General features: G+C 35.5%; 2 protein-coding genes across 6 annotated transcripts; one reads left to right on the top strand and one right to left on the bottom strand.

Moving 5' to 3' along the window:
- Positions 1-354: 354 nt before the first annotated feature.
- On the bottom strand, positions 355-18,525 carry LOC111780612 (P-loop containing nucleoside triphosphate hydrolases superfamily protein). Of its 5 annotated transcripts, none has more exons than XM_087119748.1 (26): positions 18,131-18,525; positions 17,495-17,607; positions 17,257-17,383; positions 17,004-17,102; positions 16,862-16,930; positions 16,492-16,626; positions 16,346-16,414; positions 15,111-15,166; positions 14,866-15,004; positions 13,443-13,607; positions 13,052-13,136; positions 12,547-12,774; positions 12,354-12,472; positions 12,226-12,268; positions 10,564-10,721; positions 10,159-10,269; positions 8,878-8,946; positions 8,589-8,732; positions 7,973-8,047; positions 7,714-7,890; positions 7,524-7,609; positions 3,617-3,671; positions 2,984-3,109; positions 1,724-1,834; positions 743-862; positions 355-645 (listed from the first exon to the last, which is right to left on the bottom strand). In XM_087119748.1, exons 1-26 carry the CDS (start codon positions 18,242-18,244, stop codon positions 580-582), a joined length of 2,859 nt encoding a protein of 952 aa, XP_086975874.1. In that variant the 5' UTR covers positions 18,245-18,525; the 3' UTR covers positions 355-579. The 5 variants fall into 5 exon arrangements, with proteins under 5 accessions (XP_086975874.1, XP_086975860.1, XP_023516823.1 ...); XM_087119734.1 differs by having other exon boundaries at positions 14,866-15,025; positions 18,131-18,524; XM_023661055.2 differs by having other exon boundaries at positions 12,354-12,448; positions 14,866-15,025; positions 18,131-18,522.
- Positions 18,526-20,497: 1,972 nt separating this feature from the next.
- Positions 20,498-21,353, top strand: LOC111809056 (MLP-like protein 329). The gene is made up of 2 exons (XM_087117896.1): positions 20,498-20,734; positions 20,842-21,353. The coding sequence occupies exons 1-2, from the start codon at positions 20,572-20,574 to the stop codon at positions 21,108-21,110; spliced, it is 432 nt and encodes a 143-aa protein (XP_086974022.1). The 5' UTR covers positions 20,498-20,571; the 3' UTR covers positions 21,111-21,353.
- Positions 21,354-21,891: the final 538 nt, after the last annotated feature.

The raw sequence follows: 21,891 nt of genomic DNA on the forward strand, positions 1-21,891 counted from the left end.
AACAGCTAGTGAAGTCGATGCATTTCATTCTAATTAAGGCAACTTTATAAACAATTTACAAAATATAGACTGATCTAGCTTAGTCAGTTTAAACACAGCTCTCAATCAGTCAAAGCATCAGCAACTTCTTCAAACCTCCATACGAGATTGTTAAGTAAATTAAATTAGAAATAAAAATTAAAAGAAACCATACTATAAATTAACCAACAAGAATAGCGCGCGCGCGCACACAAAAGAAAAAAAAAAAGAAAAAAAAAAAGTAATTGGTCATGCTTTGGTAAAGCGATTGAACCACCAACAAGAATGCTCACAAAAAAACCATCCACAAACAACTTGGAAAGAGGAGGTACTAACTTAACACAATGGTGACATTTATATTCAAATGAAAATATCATTCACTATCTTCAATGGATAGCATAAATTGAAAACAATGAGTTTGTACAAGTTGTTGCTATTGTGGTTAGCTTGCTTCTATTACCTATTTTCTTTTCTTCTGTATACGCAGGTTGAAAGCTTCACCAAAACCATGCATTCAAAGAGGGATGTAAGCTTGTTGACTCGCTCCGTAAAAAAGCACGATCACTGACGCTTACTCCGGTAGAGTGAATAACCAACAAGGGCCGAAACAAAAAAGGTCCACAAAACCTGCCATAATCCAAATATTTTTTAGGCTTAAAAAGAGTATTAGTGCTTGTCGAAATGAAATATCGGCAGAAAAGTCCTGTCCTGTCCTGTCTCTTACCGTATTAATTGCGAGCCAACGTTCAAGCCTTCTGATTCTGGACTGCATGTCTTCGATGATCCCTTCCAGTGGAGATGATGCCTCCCTACTAGGGGATGACTCTGAAGCTGTACTACTTCCCTGATCCAATCATGTTTCCACACATTATCAACATTTGCAAAAAGTTTTTTACAGGTTTTTTTCCTCCTTTTAACAAGGAAACTTGAATTTTCATTGATAAAATGAAAAATTACGCAGATAAAAGAAAAAAAATAAAACAATGGAACAAAAACAGCTCAACCAACCAAAGAAACCAACAGAACAGTAAGCATTCAAACCTCAACCACATAATGATAACAGAATTTACACAAAACCGAAGCTCACTACACCCGCACCAAAAAAAAAAAAGTTGAGAGCCGACAAATAATCAAATAAGCGCTACCTAAACAGCAAAACGACCAAAAACCAACGAGGAAGCTTTTTAACTAGTTTTTATAAGATCTGCCTCTCAAAGAGTATATTATGACATCAATAACCCTCTAGATTGGAAAATAAAGGAGTGCAAACCAAAACTGAAAAATATTTGGTTAGTTCAATTCAGATAGACTTTATCGGTTCAATTTTTGTCAGCTCGGTGCCCCTTGCAGTCAGTTTAGTTCGTTTTTGCCAGAAAGTGAGTTTGGGTTTGGTTTCAATGTTGGTTCTGGCCAAAATTCGAACTAAACCAACTTGCTTAAATCTCTAGGTAACACATACTATGCGATGAACAAAATGCATGTTTCAACAATGTTAATTAACATCCACTCATAATAAATTCACTTAAACTTAAAATAAGAACAACCAAAGATCAGCGGATGGAATGTTCCTAAATCTGAGTTGCAATAACAAGGACAGTTTTGGAGGAAAAAAACGGCCTTCATACTAAATATTACTAAATAATAATCGTAGTTTATAGTCTTCTGATAATATTAAGGCTTGAATTATCCAATAAATTCAACATACCTGAGATTGAATAAATTCCACAAGTTCTTGCAGCCTTGCAGCTTGATGATTATGGATTAGGCCAGAACTCCTATTTTCTGGCAAACTTTCCAAAATTATTTGAAGATAGCTCTAAAATAGAAAAGGGAACTGTCAGTTTGAAGTACAAAGAAGAATGTTCTGCTTTCATGCTTGTATCCATTGTAACTCAAATAAAATATTTTGTAAGAAAGAAGATTTGCACAAAATCATATAAAGCTTCCCAGCTAGACTCTTCCCCTTTAAACACTATCAAACCATCATATAAGGAGAGCAAACCAAACCAGATATATTGTTATATTTTTACTATTTGGCATAGCTTTGGATAGCTTTCTTTCCTAATTTTCTAGAACCACAATGGCAAATTCCAAAGATTAATTATAAGTGTAACAATCTACATATGTATTAAAGGATAGCTTTGACTACATTAGATGAAATAACTTCGCATCTTGCTTTCAATCACCAACCCTAGCCGCTGCCATCAAACCTAACATTAGCCACCACCATCGTCGAACCTAGTCGAACCATCGTTGGTTCAATTCGTAATTGTCCTACTGCCATGGACTGGCTGCTTTTGTCCACTGTCCTCATTTGTGAACTCAGCTTCAGCATCCATCCTCATAGGCAATCTTATTCTTTGGGTCTAGTTTGCAAAATCTCTTCATTCTCCTCGATGGGTAAGCTTCGTCAAGTGTGTGTCGTCGCCACTTATGCCATCAACACTGTTTTTTCTCGGCCATTGTTTTCGCCACCATCCATCAGTTTCATAACAGTTCATCTGGCTGCTGGCCAAAGGATTCTAAGCTTCGTTCTTTTTTTTTTTTTGCTTCCGTTACGGTTGAGAGGAGTTACTATGTTGATAATAAGTACTTTAGCATTTGGTTTGAAGATGGTGTGTTATTTGTTCAAGATCTGAAGAACAAGTTGACTATTCCTCTCTGGTTATCTCATTTGCACTGGTTGGAAGGGCTGCTTGTGGATCTTTTGTTTCTTCCATGGTCTATGAACTTTCTCAAGCAAACTAGAGATGATGATGAGATTTTCATATAAAAGTCTAGAGGAATTAGTCATGTACAAAGTTGTTTCTTGTATAAAAAAATGTCACTATCTATAAAATACATTCACGCAGACCTAAAATAAATGCTGGTCCTAATTCTCTGATTTTTCTAAAAGAAAATCAATTTACAACAAATGGAGAAATCCTATAAATCAAAGAACAATGTGCACGTAGTAAAGCAGAACCTTTGTAGTATATGAATCATTCAATTCAAGCATGGAACCAGCTGCCGCAACAGCCTCTTTATCCACCCCTTTTATTTGTAGGTAAGGACAAGGAGCATCTTGTAGATGGTCAACCTCAACTAGAATCTAAAAAGGGACATAAATTTCAAATTAAAAATAGATTAATAAAGGGTTTGCAAACATGATATCTAAAACGACTGAACTAATTAATCAAGATAAGCAAATGCTTTTTCTGTAAGGACCTCTATAACAACCTGGCCTGAATTTTCATAGTAATTCTATTTGGATCTCTAGGCTATCATATGTTTTGTTTGCCTTTGAACCTTGTATAAAATTTATTTTAGTCCTAGTTACTAACTTTTTAAAATTATTTAATATAATCAATACATTGATACGTCTTTGATTCATTTATTTGATTTACAGATTTCTACCAGAAACAAGTGTTCAAAGCCACATGTCAATAATAGGTCAAAGGTCAATTTTAAAAAAGGATTCTAATTTTTGTTAAATAATTTATAAAAATGAATAGTAAGGACAGATTATCTCAAATACAAGGTGTAGTGACTAAAACAAAAAATTCTGAAAGTTGAGGGACTAGAACAGAACAGGTGTGAAAGTTTATTATACTAGTACCTTCCCATCTTGGTATATGTACGCAGATGCTTCAATATAAGCCATGGCTTGATACCTGGCCGCACAAAGGAAAAAAGAAGAGAAAAAAGAAAAAGGAAAACACACACACACACACACACATCATGTTGTATAGATAATAAACGGTAGTAAAACTTTGTTAAAAAATGAATAGTAGTAAAACTATTGTCAGGACAAACTATCAAAGAAGAAAAACAGGAAACAAATAAACAGATATTCATTAACCAGGTAAACAGTCTCGCAACCAAAAGATTTGCATCTTGACTAAAATTATATATTGATTAAAGAACAAAATATTTCAGATCCTTGTTTGATCTCCTAGAGAACCTATCTGAGTGTTACTAATCTCTACATAAGTAAGGTTCCGTATCACACTGGGAGATCATGATAAATATGAGACTCGAGATATTTACAAGAGTTAAAGATTAGATGGGAGCGTGTCATAGATAAAGTCAAGAGTTGGTAGCAGTTAGTTGTATGAAAATTAAGACTAACAGAGAACCTAATTTTGACTTGAGAAGGTGGTATGTAGTAAGCGGAGAGATGAGGCATGCCACCATGCCCAAGCAAAGGCATCTCGAATTGAATATGATTGAGTAGGGATGTGTCTTTGAAAGGTTCATATTTACTTTTATGTAAAGGAAATAAACCTTTCCTTGATATTATATTATGAAAGAATGTAAGAAAAATTACAAACAATTCATTAGGGGCTCATCAAAACATCTCAAAAAACTACAATTTAAAAAAAAAAAAAGAAAAAAAAAGAAATATATATATATATAGATTCTTTTTAGTGAATAACCAAAAATTTAATTGTGAAAAAATGAAAAAGAATACAAAGGCATACAAAAACATGAGAGTCCACAAAAAGGAAAAGAAAAAGGGAGGAAAACTAAAGAAAGAGCTTACAGTCGAGCAAAATTAAGATCTAACCAATAATTATAAAGAGGTATCCATGGAGTCCCGTACAGACACGTTTGTTAGCGAGTGAATGTGATCCCTAACTTTTAGTTAACCGTTAACCATTTTTTGTTAGATAACTATTTTTACGTTAAACCCACACAATTGAAGTAAGTGGGAAATACACGTCCAGTGGAAGAGCGTTAGTTAAGTTGCCATTTACTTTTCCTATTTTAGGATAATTTGTTATTTAAATATCCCAACTAACAAATGTAATCATCCAGTCTTCAGCAAATCTCTCGGTTTTTTTCGTCGACATTTTCCTCCCAATTGCCAGAAGTCAACAAGTGAGAGTCTGGTTGAAGTCATCGGTGGTATATCATTGCGGAGGAGCCAACTTTATCAACAGTTGAATAGCTCAAGTGGTTAGAGCGTCGACCTAACAACACACAGGTCTCAGGTTGAGTAGAAGAAAATACAAAACGCGAAAATACACACATCGTGTGGGGTCCATCTCGGGCAGGCTCACTCACTCCTCCACGCCGCCGTCGTGTGCCGGCATCTCCATCACCGCCACAAAGAGGCCGACGCCGTGATGACGGGCGTCAAATTGTCGTTGAGCGAGTGATCAGGGAGACGACGACCTCAGTACCCGATGCTGACAAGGTCCAACTACAGGCGCAACCTACAGGCACAAGGGTTATGGCACGCTGTCGAGCCAGAGGAAGAGTACCGGGAGGATCGGTTGGCATTCGCCGCCATATTTTACGGTCTGTGCCCCCAGAGATGCTGACGTCTCTCTCCACCAAGCGCACCGCGCAATCAGCCTGGGAGGAAATCAAATCCCGTCGGGTTGGTGTGCAGCGAGTGCGGGAATCCAACATCGAGCAGCTGCGGAAGGAGCTCTGGGAGATCCGCTTTAAGGACCGGCGAATCCATCGATGATTTTTCAATGCGGATCACGGGGTCGTCCCTGATCACCTCGAGCAAGTCGCGATTTCAATCGACATTACTTGATGTGAACGACCTAACAATGGAAGAGGTGACCGAAAGACTACGTAATGTCGAGCAGCGGAAGAAGAATGCCGCTTCAGCTGTCGACAAGGAGGGTCGTCTACTCCTCATAGAGGAGAAATGACTTGCATGCCTAAAGCTCCGCGACAACACCGACGAGAGCAACGGGTCCTTCAGCCGCAAAGGCGGTAAGAAGCTATGGAAATCTCGCAGGTGCATGCGCAGGAAAGAGGCAGATCAAAAGGAGTCGACTGACGACGGTCCAATCCAGTGCTTGTACTGTGGGAAGAGAGGTCACCTAAGCAAGAATTGCTGGAACAAGCTCAGGAGCAAGGAGACGGCCGAGAAGGCCCATGTGGCTCAATCCGAGGAGGATGAGCCGGCTCTTTTCATGGTGAGTGCATCAGTCCTACCTGTCCCTAAAGGCATCGGCTGAGGAGCCAATTCAACTAAAGGAGGAGCGAATGTTCGCTCAGATCGGCGGGACGAGCAATAAGAGCACCGACGATGGGTCCTCGACACAGGGGCGACAAACCATATGACCGGGGCCAAGTTTGCGTTCTCCGAGCTCGACTCAGGGATTCGCGGGACGGTTAAGTTCAGCGATGGCTCCGTCGTCAAGATCGAAGGGGGTGGCACCATCCTGTTCATCGGCAAGGGAGGCGAGCACTACAAGCTGACCGACATCTACTTCATCCCGAGGCTTAAGGCTAACCTTGTGAGCCTGGGTCAACTCGATGAGGCCGGCTACCACATTTCCATCAAGCACAGGCTACTCAAGATCCGCGATGATCGACGACGGTTGCTCACACAAGTTCGGTGCACGACAAATCGTCTTTACATCCCGGGGTTGGAGATAAAGCAACCAGTCAGCTTCTCGGCCAGGACCAAAGAAGTATCTTGGAGGTGGCACGCAAGGTACGGACACCTAAATCACAACCTCCCAATTGCCCGTCAACAACGTACAACGTTGAACCTAATAAGAGGTCACATTCCCTCCAAGATCTCTCAATCCCATTGAAAGCACTGTTATTTCTATCTCCCACAAACCTCACACAACAACACACACACCTCAACCTGACAAGGAAAGTGAAAAATGAACTTCTCGATCATCTCTCTGCAATCCCTGTCTAGACAAGCTGAAGCCAAACGCCTCAAAGAAACATCTTAAATCACAACTCCATGATCAACGTCCTCAGCTGCCCTCTTGCAAAGAATACAACAGAATAGCCCAACTAAATTGGACAGCTTTCTCAAGACTTGATCCAAGGTGTTAACCCTTTTATGGAGAACCTGCCACATAAAGAACTTAACCCTCTTTCAAATATTCACCATCCACAAGTGAAAGACGCAACTTGTGGGAGAGGGATTGACGAAGCAAAGAAAGAAGGATTTGCAAGAAAAGCCTTAGACCAATAAAGACTCCACAAACGAGTATCCCTTCCACCAGCTTAAAATGAAACTCCCCCACCAATGGAAGGAGGGCAACAACATCCAACGTTTCTTTATTAAACAAAGGACGCTAAAGCCCCAGAATAGGCTAGAGCGGTCTGAATGTTAGGCAACACATCAGCCACTGAGTAGTTCATCATCGAAAATAAGTGACCAGACCCAATTCTAGCCCCTTTAAATAAAAGATTAACCGACTTGTTAAACAAGTCAATTAAAAGCCAATATTGAATGGTAAACAAGTTGGTGATGAGGTTGTTTTGTGAGTTATTCTTTGTCTTATTTTATTTGATTGGAGCCCCTTTCTTTAGTGGAGTTCCCCTTTGTGGGCTTGGTTTTTTTGGATGTTAGTGTAATCTTTCATTTTTTTCAATGAAAGTTTAGTTTTTATCCAAAAAAAAAAAAAAAAAGAAAAAAAACTGAAGGATGAACAGAATAATCTTATAACAATTTGCATAAGTTGATCCTAATTCAAAAGATTTGGTGCAAGATCTTAAAACTGAAGGCTCATGGTTCTCTAGCTTACCCCAGATTAAGAAGGCCAGCAACTGTACTAATACTAATGTCAAAGTCCACCTTCGGTTGAATGATGAAATTCCCTTCTCTTATAGGCTACAATAAGATTCAGGGAAAAAATAAAAAACATAGATCACATCAAATTCATAAATGAGCATGGGATGGTCAAGTTGAAGAAAATTATGTAAACTGTAACCAACCTCCCGTATCAACAATGCAAATCGGCCTTCACATATTCTAACTCGTATACAATCACTCTCTGTTAACTGCCCATTTGTAGGAATTCCTGGAAGCCTCAAATATATGTCGATGAAATTTTGTATAGAACTACAGACCTTTGATGATTCAAGAATTTTGACTATATCTTGATAAGCCACCTGTAATGAAATAAGAAACAAAAAAGTTTATCAAGCTCAAGGTTTTCACAAATACAAAGTCCATGTCCAGAAAAGCTCTCACCTGCTTGTTACTCTTCAGCACAAATAGAGAGCTCTCAGGAGAAAGCACAGGATCAAAGTCATTCCGTATTTTGAGCTGTATAAAAGAAAGTAAACAATGTGGCATCATTATAGATATTGTGAACCACTACCAAGCCAAAACAATATGCTTTTTATCATCACGTAAAGATGCTTACTGCATAAGATGTATTTTCAAAAAGGGGCCAAAATAGTTGCATAATCAGCACAATTCATGGAAATTTTAACATGAAAAGTGAGTGGAGTAAAATGTTGATACGTAAGAGGTCCAGTCCTAATAAAGCCAACAGTTCCCAATCTGGTATCTAGCAGAAACATAGTAGTGGCCACAATTAGTTACTAGTTTCTATTTGGTGTTTGTTGCTATCCAAAAATTATTTTTGACACAAATTTATTTATTTATTTGTTGGTTTTCGTTATCCAAATATTATTCTTTCAGATTCATTAAAGGACAAAAATGTTCAAATGCACATCAAATCTCAAAAACAAGCGATTTGGTTTAAGTTAGCAAAACCTGCGAGTATAATAGGCAAGAGGCATTAAAATAATCCTCAACATAAGAAATTGGATTAATCTTAGGTGACTTTATGTTTACTAACATGCGCGTGAACAAGATGTGGTTCAATGTGCTGCTGGAACATAGGGAAAACTGTCATCATTATGTCATTTTGTGACATGAAACACCCTGCTTTGCATTTATCTCTTTGGACTCGAGAAATCAGATGTGAATGAACACCTCCAACCTGTTTCACAAAAATAAACAAAATGGAAATTAGAGAAATGTGAACCTAGAGGAATATTTGAAGCATACAGAGTCAGACATTAGAAAATAATCAACTGATTAAAACTATGATAATAAACCATAAAAATGTAGTTTTCCATTCTTACAACAGCAATCCACAGGTCAAGTGATTTCCTGATGTCCGGATGTAAAGCATATACTCCTTCAAAAATGATCTGGTACAAAAAATAAAATAAGTCCTATCAACTCAAAAAACCAAGAGTTGATAGTTGCCAACAAAATTTATTTAGTTCTCACTTATGAACTATAGGAACTGTCAGCTTCAAAAGAAAATGCTCTGACCGTACTTATCAAGCCTAGTATATAAAGTACTTTACCCTTCTATAATAAAATGGGAATAAGAATGCTAATGAGAAGAATAGCTATTATCTCAAAGGTATTTACTGCAGTGAGTTCGAGCATCTTCATCGCATAAAAACAGTTAAATATCATAACCATTAATTTCATATTTACAAGAAAAATTGTCAGTACAGAAAAGGAGAATAATACGGGTCTTCGGAAGAACAATTTGGTAATGGAACAAAAAATATGCATCACAAAAATTGTAGTTCACATCCCAAGTCATGACTATTAATTTTGAAATTTCACTAAGTTAGTTTTTTGAAGTCTATGTCTTCTCCACGCCCGAACTCTAGAAACATTAAGAGTTTTCCTTATTAAGCTCACTTGAGAGAAAATGTCTCGAAAATGTTACTCAAAGACTACAGGCCTTAACCAACAGCACTGCCCCTTGGTGGATTAGGTTCGTTCTTTCTTTTGAAGGTCAGTTCTGTTATTTTCCATCTCACAACAATAATAAGTGATGCATTTGACACACAACTTTGTAATCTTTTTCTCTATATATGCAGAACGTGCCCAAATAATATCTCCTTTATAAAACATCATGGGTAAAAATTAAACATATGCTGTAAGGTCAACAGAGCTCAGTGAACTTCATTACAAACCATGTTACAAGGGAAGGCTCAATGGAAAATTTCGTTGATGATTAGAATTCAAACTGCAAGTTTTTCCACTTCATAAAAAATAGACATAAGCAGTACTATATCCTTCTATTCATTGTAACTCGTCTATATCCTTCTACTCATTGGGACTCGTCATTTCTACACAGGAATTGTATAGGAGCTAAGATTCCTTAAAAAGAAAATCGGTAGGGGAAATAGATATATAAATAATTAATGAAAGCTAATTAACTAAGCATAAAAACAATTCAAGAAAATCATTCACTCTATTGATTTTCTATTATTTCTTTTCTTTTACATCACCAAATCCATGATTGATGGAAGCCCTTACTCAGGAACCGTCCCTTGCTATCCCTTTCCAAACCTTTTATATTCATTTAAAGTTAAGAGAAAAGTGAAATAACAGACCACTCCACAATCTTCAGAAACTTCAAGATCCTTAAAACCACTTCGAGCACCAGTCTCCAGGTCAAATACCGGTACTTTTGTTCTTCGACCATTTCTCATGTCATCAATATTCTGAAAATGCATAATAAAAATAACAAGCGTAAGACAACTACAACAATGATTTGTGACTGTATCTTCATATGTAATTTTGGTCATGGCTAACTCATATAATGCTCTTCCTTGAGAAACCTCAGTGAGTTTTTCCTTTTCTAGCCATTAGTTATTTATTCAATCTTTGAAAAGATGCATTTGAAAAAGGATAAATATGAGTTCACAAAGAAGCTACATACTGCAGCTGTTTAAAGGATATAAATAGCAATAAAATGACCACTTCGGACGAAATCAGAAAACACACGCATCTTCAACCTTGGACAGCAGCGGCAGATCAAGCGTGCTGAAATCATCATACTTGAAATCCTTCACTTGCTCCGATTTGTAATAACTCTCGAGAGAAATTACTTCACATCCAACAATATTAGCCATTTTATGAGCTAAACTAGTCTTCCCTGACCCACTTGGACCACCTGAAACAGTAGCATCGGGAATGAAGAATAGTTGAATAACTTATGGGAAGTATAAGATTCAATAGTAACTCAGTTGTACGAAATGAACGTAACTTAAAATCTGGGTTATTTCTCATCAACTTGAGGCTAAGATGTTGATACATGGGCGGAAGTAGGCGATGAAATTTACTTGGTATATAAGGTTTTCTTAGTTAGTTATGTGGGATAGTTAGCATTTCCTAACAATTCTTCCTGAAAAAACGGAACTTTCACTAAGAAAAATATAAGAATATAAGGACATACAAAAAACAAAGGTAAAAAAAAAAAAAAAAAAAAAAAAAAAAAAAAAAAAAAAAAAAAAAGAAACCCAAAGCTAATTATAAGAACGCAACTCAATCCATTGACAGCCCACAAAGACAAGTAATCTAATCACCTCACAGAACTCCTTAATCGATTTCTCAACCCCTTTACAGAATAGATATTCCATTATATAAAGGGGCAGTGAAGGGAGAATAATTAGGGTTAGAATGTGAAGGGGTGGTAGCTCCGTCAAAAAGTTATCAACCTCGTTCTTGATCTATATATACTAGTTTCCATTGCCAGGTTGTCACAGACAATACGATCTGCTGTTAGCTATGTTTTCAAGCTAGAAGGTAGTCGAGTTGGAATCTTCTCAAGGAGTTTCATGTTAACTTCAAAAATCCAATAGGCGTTATAGCATGTTAACTTTTTATTGCTTAAAAGCAGAAGGCTACAAAAAAAAATTTGGTTTTCGAACTTTTCATGAAAGTAACAGTATAGTCTCGTAACATGAGATGATAACGATTCAGTCCATGTACTATTAAATTTGTAACAATTTAGTCTTTGAAGTTTAACATACAACAATTTAGTATCACTACTTCCAAATTTGTAACAACTTAATCCCTACTTCAAAAACTCTCATTCATATATAATGTAACAATTTAGTGTTTATAATTTATGAACATATTTAGTCTCTAATCAGTTTATCATTCTACATATATAAGAAATTCTATTGAATCTTAATAATATATTTCAAACTAGGGACTAAATGTTGCAAATTTTAAAATATGGAGACTAAATTGTTACATATTAATAAAAATGAAAGAATACGAGGGAATATAAAAAACTAGAAGGACCAAATTGTTACAGAGTTTTGAGTACAAATTTGATCTTCCATTGAGAAAATGAAAGAATACAAGGGCACATAAGAAAACAAATTCAAACAAAAGGCACAAAACAAATTACAAAAATAGAACCCAAGACCAAGATCATAATTACACAAAGGCCTAATGACCAAAACTAGAAGGACTAAATTGTCACAAAGTTGCAAGGACTAGATCATTATAAACTATAAACTAAACTTCAGGGAGTAAATTTTAACTTTATGAAAGCTCAAGGACCCAAAGACAGAAACACAACCATGATCTGAATAAAATTACCTCATGAACACGAAAAAATTAAAGGGAATGACAAAATATCTACTAAGATAATAAGTATGTCATACCAATTCCAACAATAACAGGAAGATCTTTATTCTCCAATAACGCCTGAAACAATACCAAACCTGCAGTTAATGCGGACAGTAATATGAAGTCCTAAACTGTTCTCTACCAACTCATATAGCATTACTACCTGAATCGCTTGAACAGCTAAAAGCAAACCTCTATCCAGGTCACATGAATCAGGCATTGGAGCAAGCCTCATATAGTCCCTGAAAGAGGCAGGATCTGTGGTTGCTTCATGAGAGTAATCTAAACATGTATCATTCTAATAGAACACCCGTACAAATTTGATCATATAAATGCTAAAACTTAAGGAAATATACCAGTCGTTAAACTATCAGATCGGGGAGGAATAATAAATTGCCATGTTGCAACTACTGGTTCCATTTGAGATTTTGTTGGAGATCGAGTCCATGGCTGAGAAAGATCCTCAAGTCGAGAAACAGGGTTTGAAGTAACACGGATAGGCCTTGGAGCAATGACAACCTTTTCTTGGTTATTAGCCACAGATGTATTTGGTAAAAGTGGAGGGGTATTTAATCGTGGTACACCTGCAGGAGAGGTTACTAAAAATAAGATTTGAAAAAAAAAAAAAAAAGAACTAAATTTGAAAAAAATGAAGAAAACAACAAAAAACAATAGTGTTTAAAGGGATGCACAAGTATGCCTTATAGAAAATAACCCCCCGGCCAAAAGAAATTCAGAGAAAGCAAGATAACCTGAAACTAAAGAGATGGAATGAGAAAGAAAGAGAGAGAGGGAAAAGAAAAGAAAAGGATAGCAGAGCAAGGAATACTAGGGTCCACATTTGAAGCTTGTCGTTTCTACCTTTTCTTTCAAGAATCATCTCCAGGTATGACTTTGTAATCCAAGATCCTCTGATACCCATCCTCAACACTTCTTCTCCGACTGTCTAAAAAGGAAAGGAAAAGAGAAAGGAGAAGCCATGAAATGAAAAACATGTCCGCTATCAGTATACATGTAATACTTGCCACCACTAATCCTTCATAGACTAATTCACCCAAAACTATGAATATAGCAAGAAGGATTTTATCATGAAAAATGGAATAAGATAGATGCAATCAGAGAGAGAGAGAGAGCATGGTTCTAATCTGAAAATGGTTTGAACAGTCAGACTACACTAAAAGGTGGTGGCAATACCAAAACCAGCCTACAAGGGAAAATAAATAGGACTTATAAAAGGATAATCAGTGCCTACTTTTCGATTTGAGCTTCTCAGCACCATGAATGTCTCACCAAGAGAATCAATTGTTTCAAGCGACACAGAAACATTGCCCTTATTTACTGATATAGAAGCCCTTTTATAACCAACAACTACTGTATACCCCAAGTCCAGCAAACCACCTAAAGTCATCCGTCCAACCTGCTCAATTTAAGATAGAACAAGTAAAATCAACTGAAGTGTGAAGGGATCTATAAGCAACAAAATAATATATCTATAGATGCTAACTTCTAAGTTCTAAAACAAAGGCAAAGGATATAATTGTTAAATCGATGAGTTATGGTAAATTTAATTATATTAATACTCTAACATTTCCTCTCGCTTATAGACCTAAAAATTTGTAAAAGGCTCAAGCTCCTACTCAGATACCAACTTAGTTTTTGGAAGAGTTAAAAATGATTGTATTTCTTCTACATACTGAATCAAATACAAGATCTTATATAGAAAAAAGACCATCTACCTATAAGGAAAAAATATTAGTAATATAAATAATAAATACAGACATACTACACAACCAATATCACAAAAGATATAATAAAAAAAAATTAAATAAAGAAATGCTAAATGGTAAATACTATATGACAAATACATGAAGGGATCTGCCTTTTACAGGCTTCCAAGGTTCAATATTTTCCAACCATACTGTGTGCATCTTAAAAACCATACTATCCTCAAGGTTAAACATCCCACTCCTTGCATAAATGTCATAATCATTTTGAACTCCACCAAAGAGGTCCCCTACAAATTTATCCCTTTCTGTACCAAGACAAATTTGCCTATGTATAACTAATGCAGAAGACTTACAGAGTAGTCAAAACAACATTGTCACGGCCATAAACAATTCAGAGAGTTATTAATAATTAAGCAAAAGGTAGCAGGAGTTTTGCTATCTTCTATTAATCCCTTGGCCATTTGTTAATGACTAGGCAATTTTTTGAAGATAAATCAATTCGTTTCAATCTTGTATTAATGGAACACAAAACACCAACCCAATCTCGACAGAAAAAAAAAAAAAACAAACTTATGGCAACTACATCAAAAACCGAGATTCTTTGATGTTAACGCACATTTTAACAGGTTAGTGTGAGAACCCTAAATAAACTAGCAATCAAGATTTAAATTTTTTTTTACTCGACTTGTAAAAGTAAACAAAAAAAGGAATCCACCTCGAATCAAAATTGCTAAGCTACCTATTAGTGATGAGTATTCGAAGAATTTATTGCTGATAAGTATTTTGAAGATAATTGCAAACAACATGCACGCAAACACGAGCAAAGAAAGTAGTGAAATGTTATAGCAAACTCTGGTAAGGCAATATTGCTATTTGATATTATTCCAATGATTAATGGATCACTATAAAACAAATCTAGTGCTTCATCTTATGAATAAGATACGTTACCTCAAATTCAGCTTTAGGTCTGATGATAAAATTTTTGTCGACTATCCTCTGATCACCAAGTGATAGATAGTACTTAATACCAGATTGTCGCACTTTAATCCAGTCATTTATGCGCGCTTCTTCACTTGCAGATGGAGGCCTAAGATACATCTCAATAAAACTGGAATCTAAACAAAATTAAGCACTGAAACCAACCCAATATTGACAAGTAGCAACTTGAAATAAATATGTACTGATAGACCTACTTGTCTGTATGCGGTTGATTTCCTTTAAAAAGATGAGCAGAATCTACATCTGGGAACTGTCAGAAAAGACGACAGTTTTAGAGTAAGTGAGCATGCATATGATAACTGTTGCCCACGTTGAGGAACTTAAAATCATGGCAAGGTCATAACGGTTTGTTTGAATAAGGAATAAGAAGAAGAAAAAAAAACTTAATATATTCCTTTCTACGGGACATTAGAAAGTACGAAGAATTTATTAAGATTCTATTTTTTTATAGGAAACCAAACAATTTCAGAATTAAAAGGAAAAAAAGTATTTTCCAAACTATTGGAAATTCTGCTGTTCTTGTCAAGCCATAGATTCCAAAAAAAAAAGAATTTATAAGAAACAAACGAACATATAATGCTCAAAAGATATACAGAAGGTTTAGGGTTACAGAATGGGAGATGAGAAATCCCCACTAAGCCAAAGGGTTACAGAATGGGCTCCTGATTGACCACAACATGGACAAGATCATAATTACAAGAAGAATTAGAGAGAAAACATCAGATGGAGACAAAGCGTAAATAGGTTTGTGTTCCTCTTCCAAAGGCCTATCTCACCCCCTTTTTCTTAATAGTCAGATAGGTTGCCCTTTTCTCCTAGGAAAAAAATTTGTTCCCTCAGCTATGACAAAAAAGAAACTAGGGTCAGGCACCACCATAGCATCAACTCACCCGTTTATTTATAAATAGAGAGCAATCATAGTACGATAGAGACAAGTAAGATTTTAACTAACTTCTGTTAAACCAAGATATTTTTGACCTTTGTTTTCATTAACTTTCTTCCTGGGACAATCAGTTTAGTCATTCCTATTGGAGAGGTGAAGGAGCCGAAGCCACTTTCCTGAGGAACACGCTTTTTCGAAAGCGATGGTATGATTGCTGAAACTCGAATTCGCAAGGAATTCTATCCCATTGGCTTTGAGGCTACAAGATTTCTCTTCGAAGGCCCTCTGGTTTAAAGTGAAGCCAAAGTATCTTCCTTGACATGTATTAAAAAAATTTCAAAGTATCAAGCTAATCTTGCATGACGACAAAATCAGAGCATTCGTTTTTTGACAAAACTACTCTAAAACAAATTTATACCTTGGGAAAACGAAACATGAAAACATCCTTTGCATAAGATTAGGGGGCAAAACAGTAGAATAATCAATCCCATCTTTGCTATACAAAAATAGGTTTTGTTAGCATAAACCAAAAGGATTAGTACAGACCTCACTTCTACATTTCAGCTTGTATATTGCTTCCCTAAATGATGAGACAAAGCTGTTGTTAATTCTTATCTGCAATATTAAAACACAAATATAATTGTAAAGCTGATGTTTCAGATACAATAACAGAGATAAGTCGATATACCAACCTGGGCATGATGGAGGTCTGGCTCTATGTGCTTTCTAAACAAAGGAAATATGCTATCAATAAGGTAATCCAATGAACACGAATCTCCAATATCATGCCGAACTTTGAAGAGAAGGTTAAAATGAACTCCGCCAACCTAATTTGCCAAAAATAAATCAATAAACTGCTACTTCAACATCTTATTACTAAAAGAAACATCAAAAGGGCTACAGTCTTCCCTAGAGCACATTAGTGAATCTTATATCATAATTTTATCTTTGATATGAAAACATCCATGTGACCAGTAGATTGGAAACTTCTCAAAAAAAGTTGCATACAAAAATTCACATTCACCCCATACATTAGAAATGAAGAATAGAATAAGAAGTTACCACTGCAACCCGAATATCTAGCAAAGAACGTAATTTTGCATGTAATGCGTAGGTTCCATCGATGATTACCTATACAAAAAATGCAGAGAAATCAATCCAAAATAATCAATACATCACACAAGCCAAAGTAATCACCACTTACCACCCCAGACGAAGCACTCTTTATTACTTTTGAACTGACCCGTTTCTTCAGATGAAAGTCAAAAACTGGGATCATGGTGTCTTTTCCATTTGTCAAATCCTGCGAACAGAATTGTAGAGCCCATTCATAAATATTGACTGGAAAAGTAGGGACATTGTAAAACATTAAGTTTCTGGAAACTAATATTAAAAACTTAATAGAGCCAAGTTGGGCAGACATATAAAAAATAATAATAATAATAAAGAAAAAAAACCTCAAGATTCTGCACTAGAAGGTCAAAGTCTATAGAATCCAAATCATTCCCCTCGTCAACTCCATCACGATAATTTTCCATCGATATAACATTACAGCCAATTACAGATGCCACTTTCTCTGCTAAGCTTCAACAAAACCACATACATGACATATCAGAGCAATTGAAAGATGGTAAGTAAACCCTAACCAATGTTTTCTCACCAGGGTGAAAAAGAAGGGGAAAAAAAATGTTATACCTGGTTTTACCAGAACCGCTTGGACCACCAATTCCAACTGTTACAAGTCCATCTTTCTTCTCTCTAAGTTCTTGGATGGATTTTACTAATAGATAATATCCATGATCGAAAGACTGCATATGTCAATTCAGAAATGATTAACCTCATTCACAAGGTTTCAGAGTGTATCATTAGATACATATTAGTGGACTCACAGAATTAGCAGAACTATCCTTTCCCAATAATGTATGACAGCGAGATACAAACAGACATAGTTGAGGATAAATACAAAGAACCAGCCTGAGCATACTCATCTCATCATACTATATCCTCAACTAAAATGTCAAAGGTTAAAAAATTCCTCCCCAAGTGAACGAGAAAGTCGAAGTTACCAGTTTACAATGTGCTTTGCATGACGAAAATTATGAAGAATAACCAGCATCAATTCAGCACAGCACTAAACCAGTATACACAAACCCACAAACACACAAATAATAATAAGAAAGAAAAAAAAAAGTGGAATTTTAGAGATTACCAAGAACACCCCATACAAAAATAGAATCAAAGAAAAAATCCCAGTCCAATTCGCTCGAATCAGTAACAAAACAGTCATACAAGTCAACAAAAACCAGAATTCAGGCGATTAATCAAACACACCACATGTAGCGGCAGTGATTGAAGGATGGAGGAGGAAGAGGTGGAAGTGGAGGGCTGTTTTTGGTAGAAATCTCTGCCTTCTTGGAGAACCCGCTGGACCACCTCGTCATCCATTTTCGATCGGCGGAGAAAAAAGATGTCCCAATTCCCAAAAACGTCAGCAAGTACTTATACGAGGGGCTTGCGTGTTGAAGAAGCCAATCAAATTGAAGAACAGAAACGAATTCGAGAGACGAGAAAATGGACACGGAAAATCGTAAAGAAGAAAAAGGGATTGGTGCCGGACATGATTGTCAAGCTTTACGCCTTTCAATTCTGCCTCCGAATCTTTTCGCGGAGTACGCCTCCCGCTCTGGTTTTTGCTTCCTACATTATTATGTATATGATCAATTTTTTTTTGTAAATGGTAAAGCAAACACAACATATCTCACTTCATTTCCCATCATCGTTCCAAGTAAATTTTGTTAGCTTAAGCTTTTCGATCCAAAGAAATTCCATTCCAAATTTAGATGAGTACTACAATACCCTAAAAAAATTTAGAAACTTTAGGCTTAAAGTTTTCCATTAAAAAAACATTTTTACATGGGTTCAAATAAATCATTATACTCGAAGGAAAATAGTTGTTATATACAACTTTTTCATTTGTATTTTACTCATGATTCATGATTTTACAGTACAACTTCTCTGTTCACTTCTTTGATTTCAACCTTGCTTTAGAATTGTCTCCGTCCATCTCCATTGCTCGCACCAGCTTCAATTGAACAACGGTGGGTGAGATTGTTGGATTTAGCTTTTAATCCATGGTCGATTCCACTTCCTCATCCTCAGATTGTTCTTGATTGCAGCATCATCTGATTGTGGTCGTAGCTTCGTGGAGGTAGTCACAATTAGGTCGCCGCTGAATTTTTTTATAATTTAGTCCAACTACTGTTTACCATTGTGAACTATCTACAATAGTTAACTTTATTGTTTTAAGCTGTAAGATAGATTAATCTAGCAATGTGAGAAGGGCTGAATTCAAGAAGTCAATAATATTATTTTAATTATCTTTAATGCCTAAAACAAAAATTTATGGCCATTAGCTTTAAAAAAAAAAAATAATATATAAGAATGTTTAATTTTAATTTAGTGACACAACACACCAACTAATTTATTCCAACCCCCCGCCACCTAAGATTATGCCAACCACAAGTTGAATAAAGAAAAATATAAACAAAAAACCCCGCAACCAATTAAATATGACTAATAGCAGTTATTGTTTCCAAAAGAATCCAAGTATTTTTTAAATTATTCCAAGTTTTTTAACCATTTCAAATTTATAATTTTTTTTATTAGGATTAATAAATTTATAAATAGTTGCTCAAAATATATGCATGGGTCATACTTTCCAAATAAACTTGAGAAAATTAAATAATCATTCACTAAAAATAGTGTCCCGGGTGATCAATAAACTTTAAAATAAAGCCAATATTTATTTTTTCTTTGATTTGGTGTCTTAATACTTTGTTACACATTTACATATTGCTTTTTTGCAGTTTTTTTTAAATAATAATTTTTCTTTAGCCATTAATAATTTTTTATATAAAAATAAAATGGATTAAACATTTTTGTATGGAGGTAGCTTAAAGGTTATAGATATGCATACATTTAATATATATATTAAAGTTTCAAATCTACATACTTTATTTTATACTTTATTTGTCGTAATAAAAAGTTATAATTATTTGAAAATTGTTTTAAAGAACAAATTCTTAAATTACCATTTCCAGGGTTTGATAGGATTTTTTGAGAGAGCCTAATTTTATTATTTTTTTCAAAAGAAGTATCTTTCCAAGTTCTCTAATTCACATTAATTTTTTTTTTTCTTTGGTAATAAAGTGGTTAGGGAGACGTACAAGCATAAAAAATTCCGTAATGAAATGTATGAAAGTATTATGTACATCATGACCATGTTACATAATTTAAAAAGCGGGATCTCATGCATGTTACATGAGTATGTTATTTACGAATACATACACTTTGATATGATATGCGCTCCTTTCTTTTTGTTAGTTTTCAACCGCGTGTGTATGCACTAGCCTATAGCTAAACCTAGAGGTCTGTATGAGTCCGCCTAATAAATTCAGACAGATGGAACGTTCCTGTTTTCCATTCGGAAGGAATAACAAACATGTCTCTCTACCTCCACCTCGTACGTATTGTTCTGTAATGTTCTAAAGAAACATTCTTTTTTTTTAAAAAAAAAAAAAAAAAAAAAAAAAAGTTATTCGAAAAAGCAGCTACTTTTTTGTTTTAACTGGAAGCAATCGTGCAGGATACCTGAAGAGCAAGAAAGAAGAGTTGAGGAGTGGGCGTATAAATAGGGGAAGGCATGGGGCATAGTTGTTTGTGGGTTTGTTTGAGTAAGGCAATCAAGCTATACATAGGATAGTCCTGAAACCATGCCTCTTGTTGAAGAGCTTTCGAGGGAAGTAGAAATAAAGGCAGCTGCAACTGAATTCTACAACATCTTCAGACACCATTCTTTCAATCTCCCAAATATTTCTCAGTCCATCCAGAAAGTTGAAGTTCACGATTCCATCACGTTCTGGTATTACACAGTCGGTATGCCTACATACATACATACATACACACTCACTTTTCTTTTCACTTCTTTTATACCATATTCTAAACCATTCATCTCCTCTTGTTTTGCTATGTGGTTGGCTAAGATGGTGAAGCTGAAATTTACAAAGAACGAGAGGAATTCGACGATAACGACCTACTCATATCCATGATTGGAGTGGGAGGAGATATGTTCAAGTATTACAAGGCCTTTGACGTTATTTTTCAAGTTCTACCAAAGGGACCTAAACTTAGCTCGGTAGTTTTGCGCATGAAATATGAGAAACTTGACCATAACTCTCCTAATCCAGACAAGTACGTTGGATTCTTGAACAACTTGATCAAGGACATTGAATCCCACCTTAAAGATAAATAAACCTCTATATGTCTCTATTCGAGCTTCATCTCATTCATATTATAATATGATTGAGTATGTTGTGTCTTAGTTGTGTTTTTGCTCCCAATCTACATATCTTCTAGACTTGATGTGTATGTTTGTACTTATTACCTATGGTTCTCTATGTTTGTGAGGATTTTCTATAAACTAAATAAGTATCCTCATGCAGACTAGATTCTCGTGTATTCTCTCAGTTATATAATAAAATGTTATCTTTTGATATGCTACCGTGACATCTTGCTTATCAAAGAACTCAAATCACGATCCGTTATTACTAACGCATACTAATTTTAAGAAAAATAAATGTAAACAAAAAGAATATATATATATATTTATAGTAGTATAGAAAATAAAGGAGAACAACCAATATTACATATATTCACATAAATATGTTAGAACAAAATAAATAGGCATACGGTTGTCAATATTTGATTGATGACTATCTTAGATATTACATATCTTTGGGTCTATCTTAGATATTACGTATCTTTCGGTTATACTTATGGCCTACCAGAGATGTGAATTACTGGGTGGGGTCAAGTAATCGAATTCATCTCAGTCGAGGGAGTTAACACTGCATCCGTACACAAAATATGTAAATATGTAAATATGTAAATATGTAAATATGTGAAAAGCATAGAGAGTTCTCTTGCAAGACAAATTAAAATTTCATGGTGTCGAAGTTATAAGTTCAAAGAACCATTTAAAACTTTGTTTCCTTTTGCCATGCTTGAATTCAACGATGGGCAAGACTGAGAAT

This window comes from Cucurbita pepo, chromosome 1 (assembly GCF_057944985.1).
Source record: "Cucurbita pepo subsp. pepo isolate OVF chromosome 1, ASM5794498v1, whole genome shotgun sequence".
NCBI lineage: Eukaryota > Viridiplantae > Streptophyta > Magnoliopsida > Cucurbitales > Cucurbitaceae > Cucurbita > Cucurbita pepo.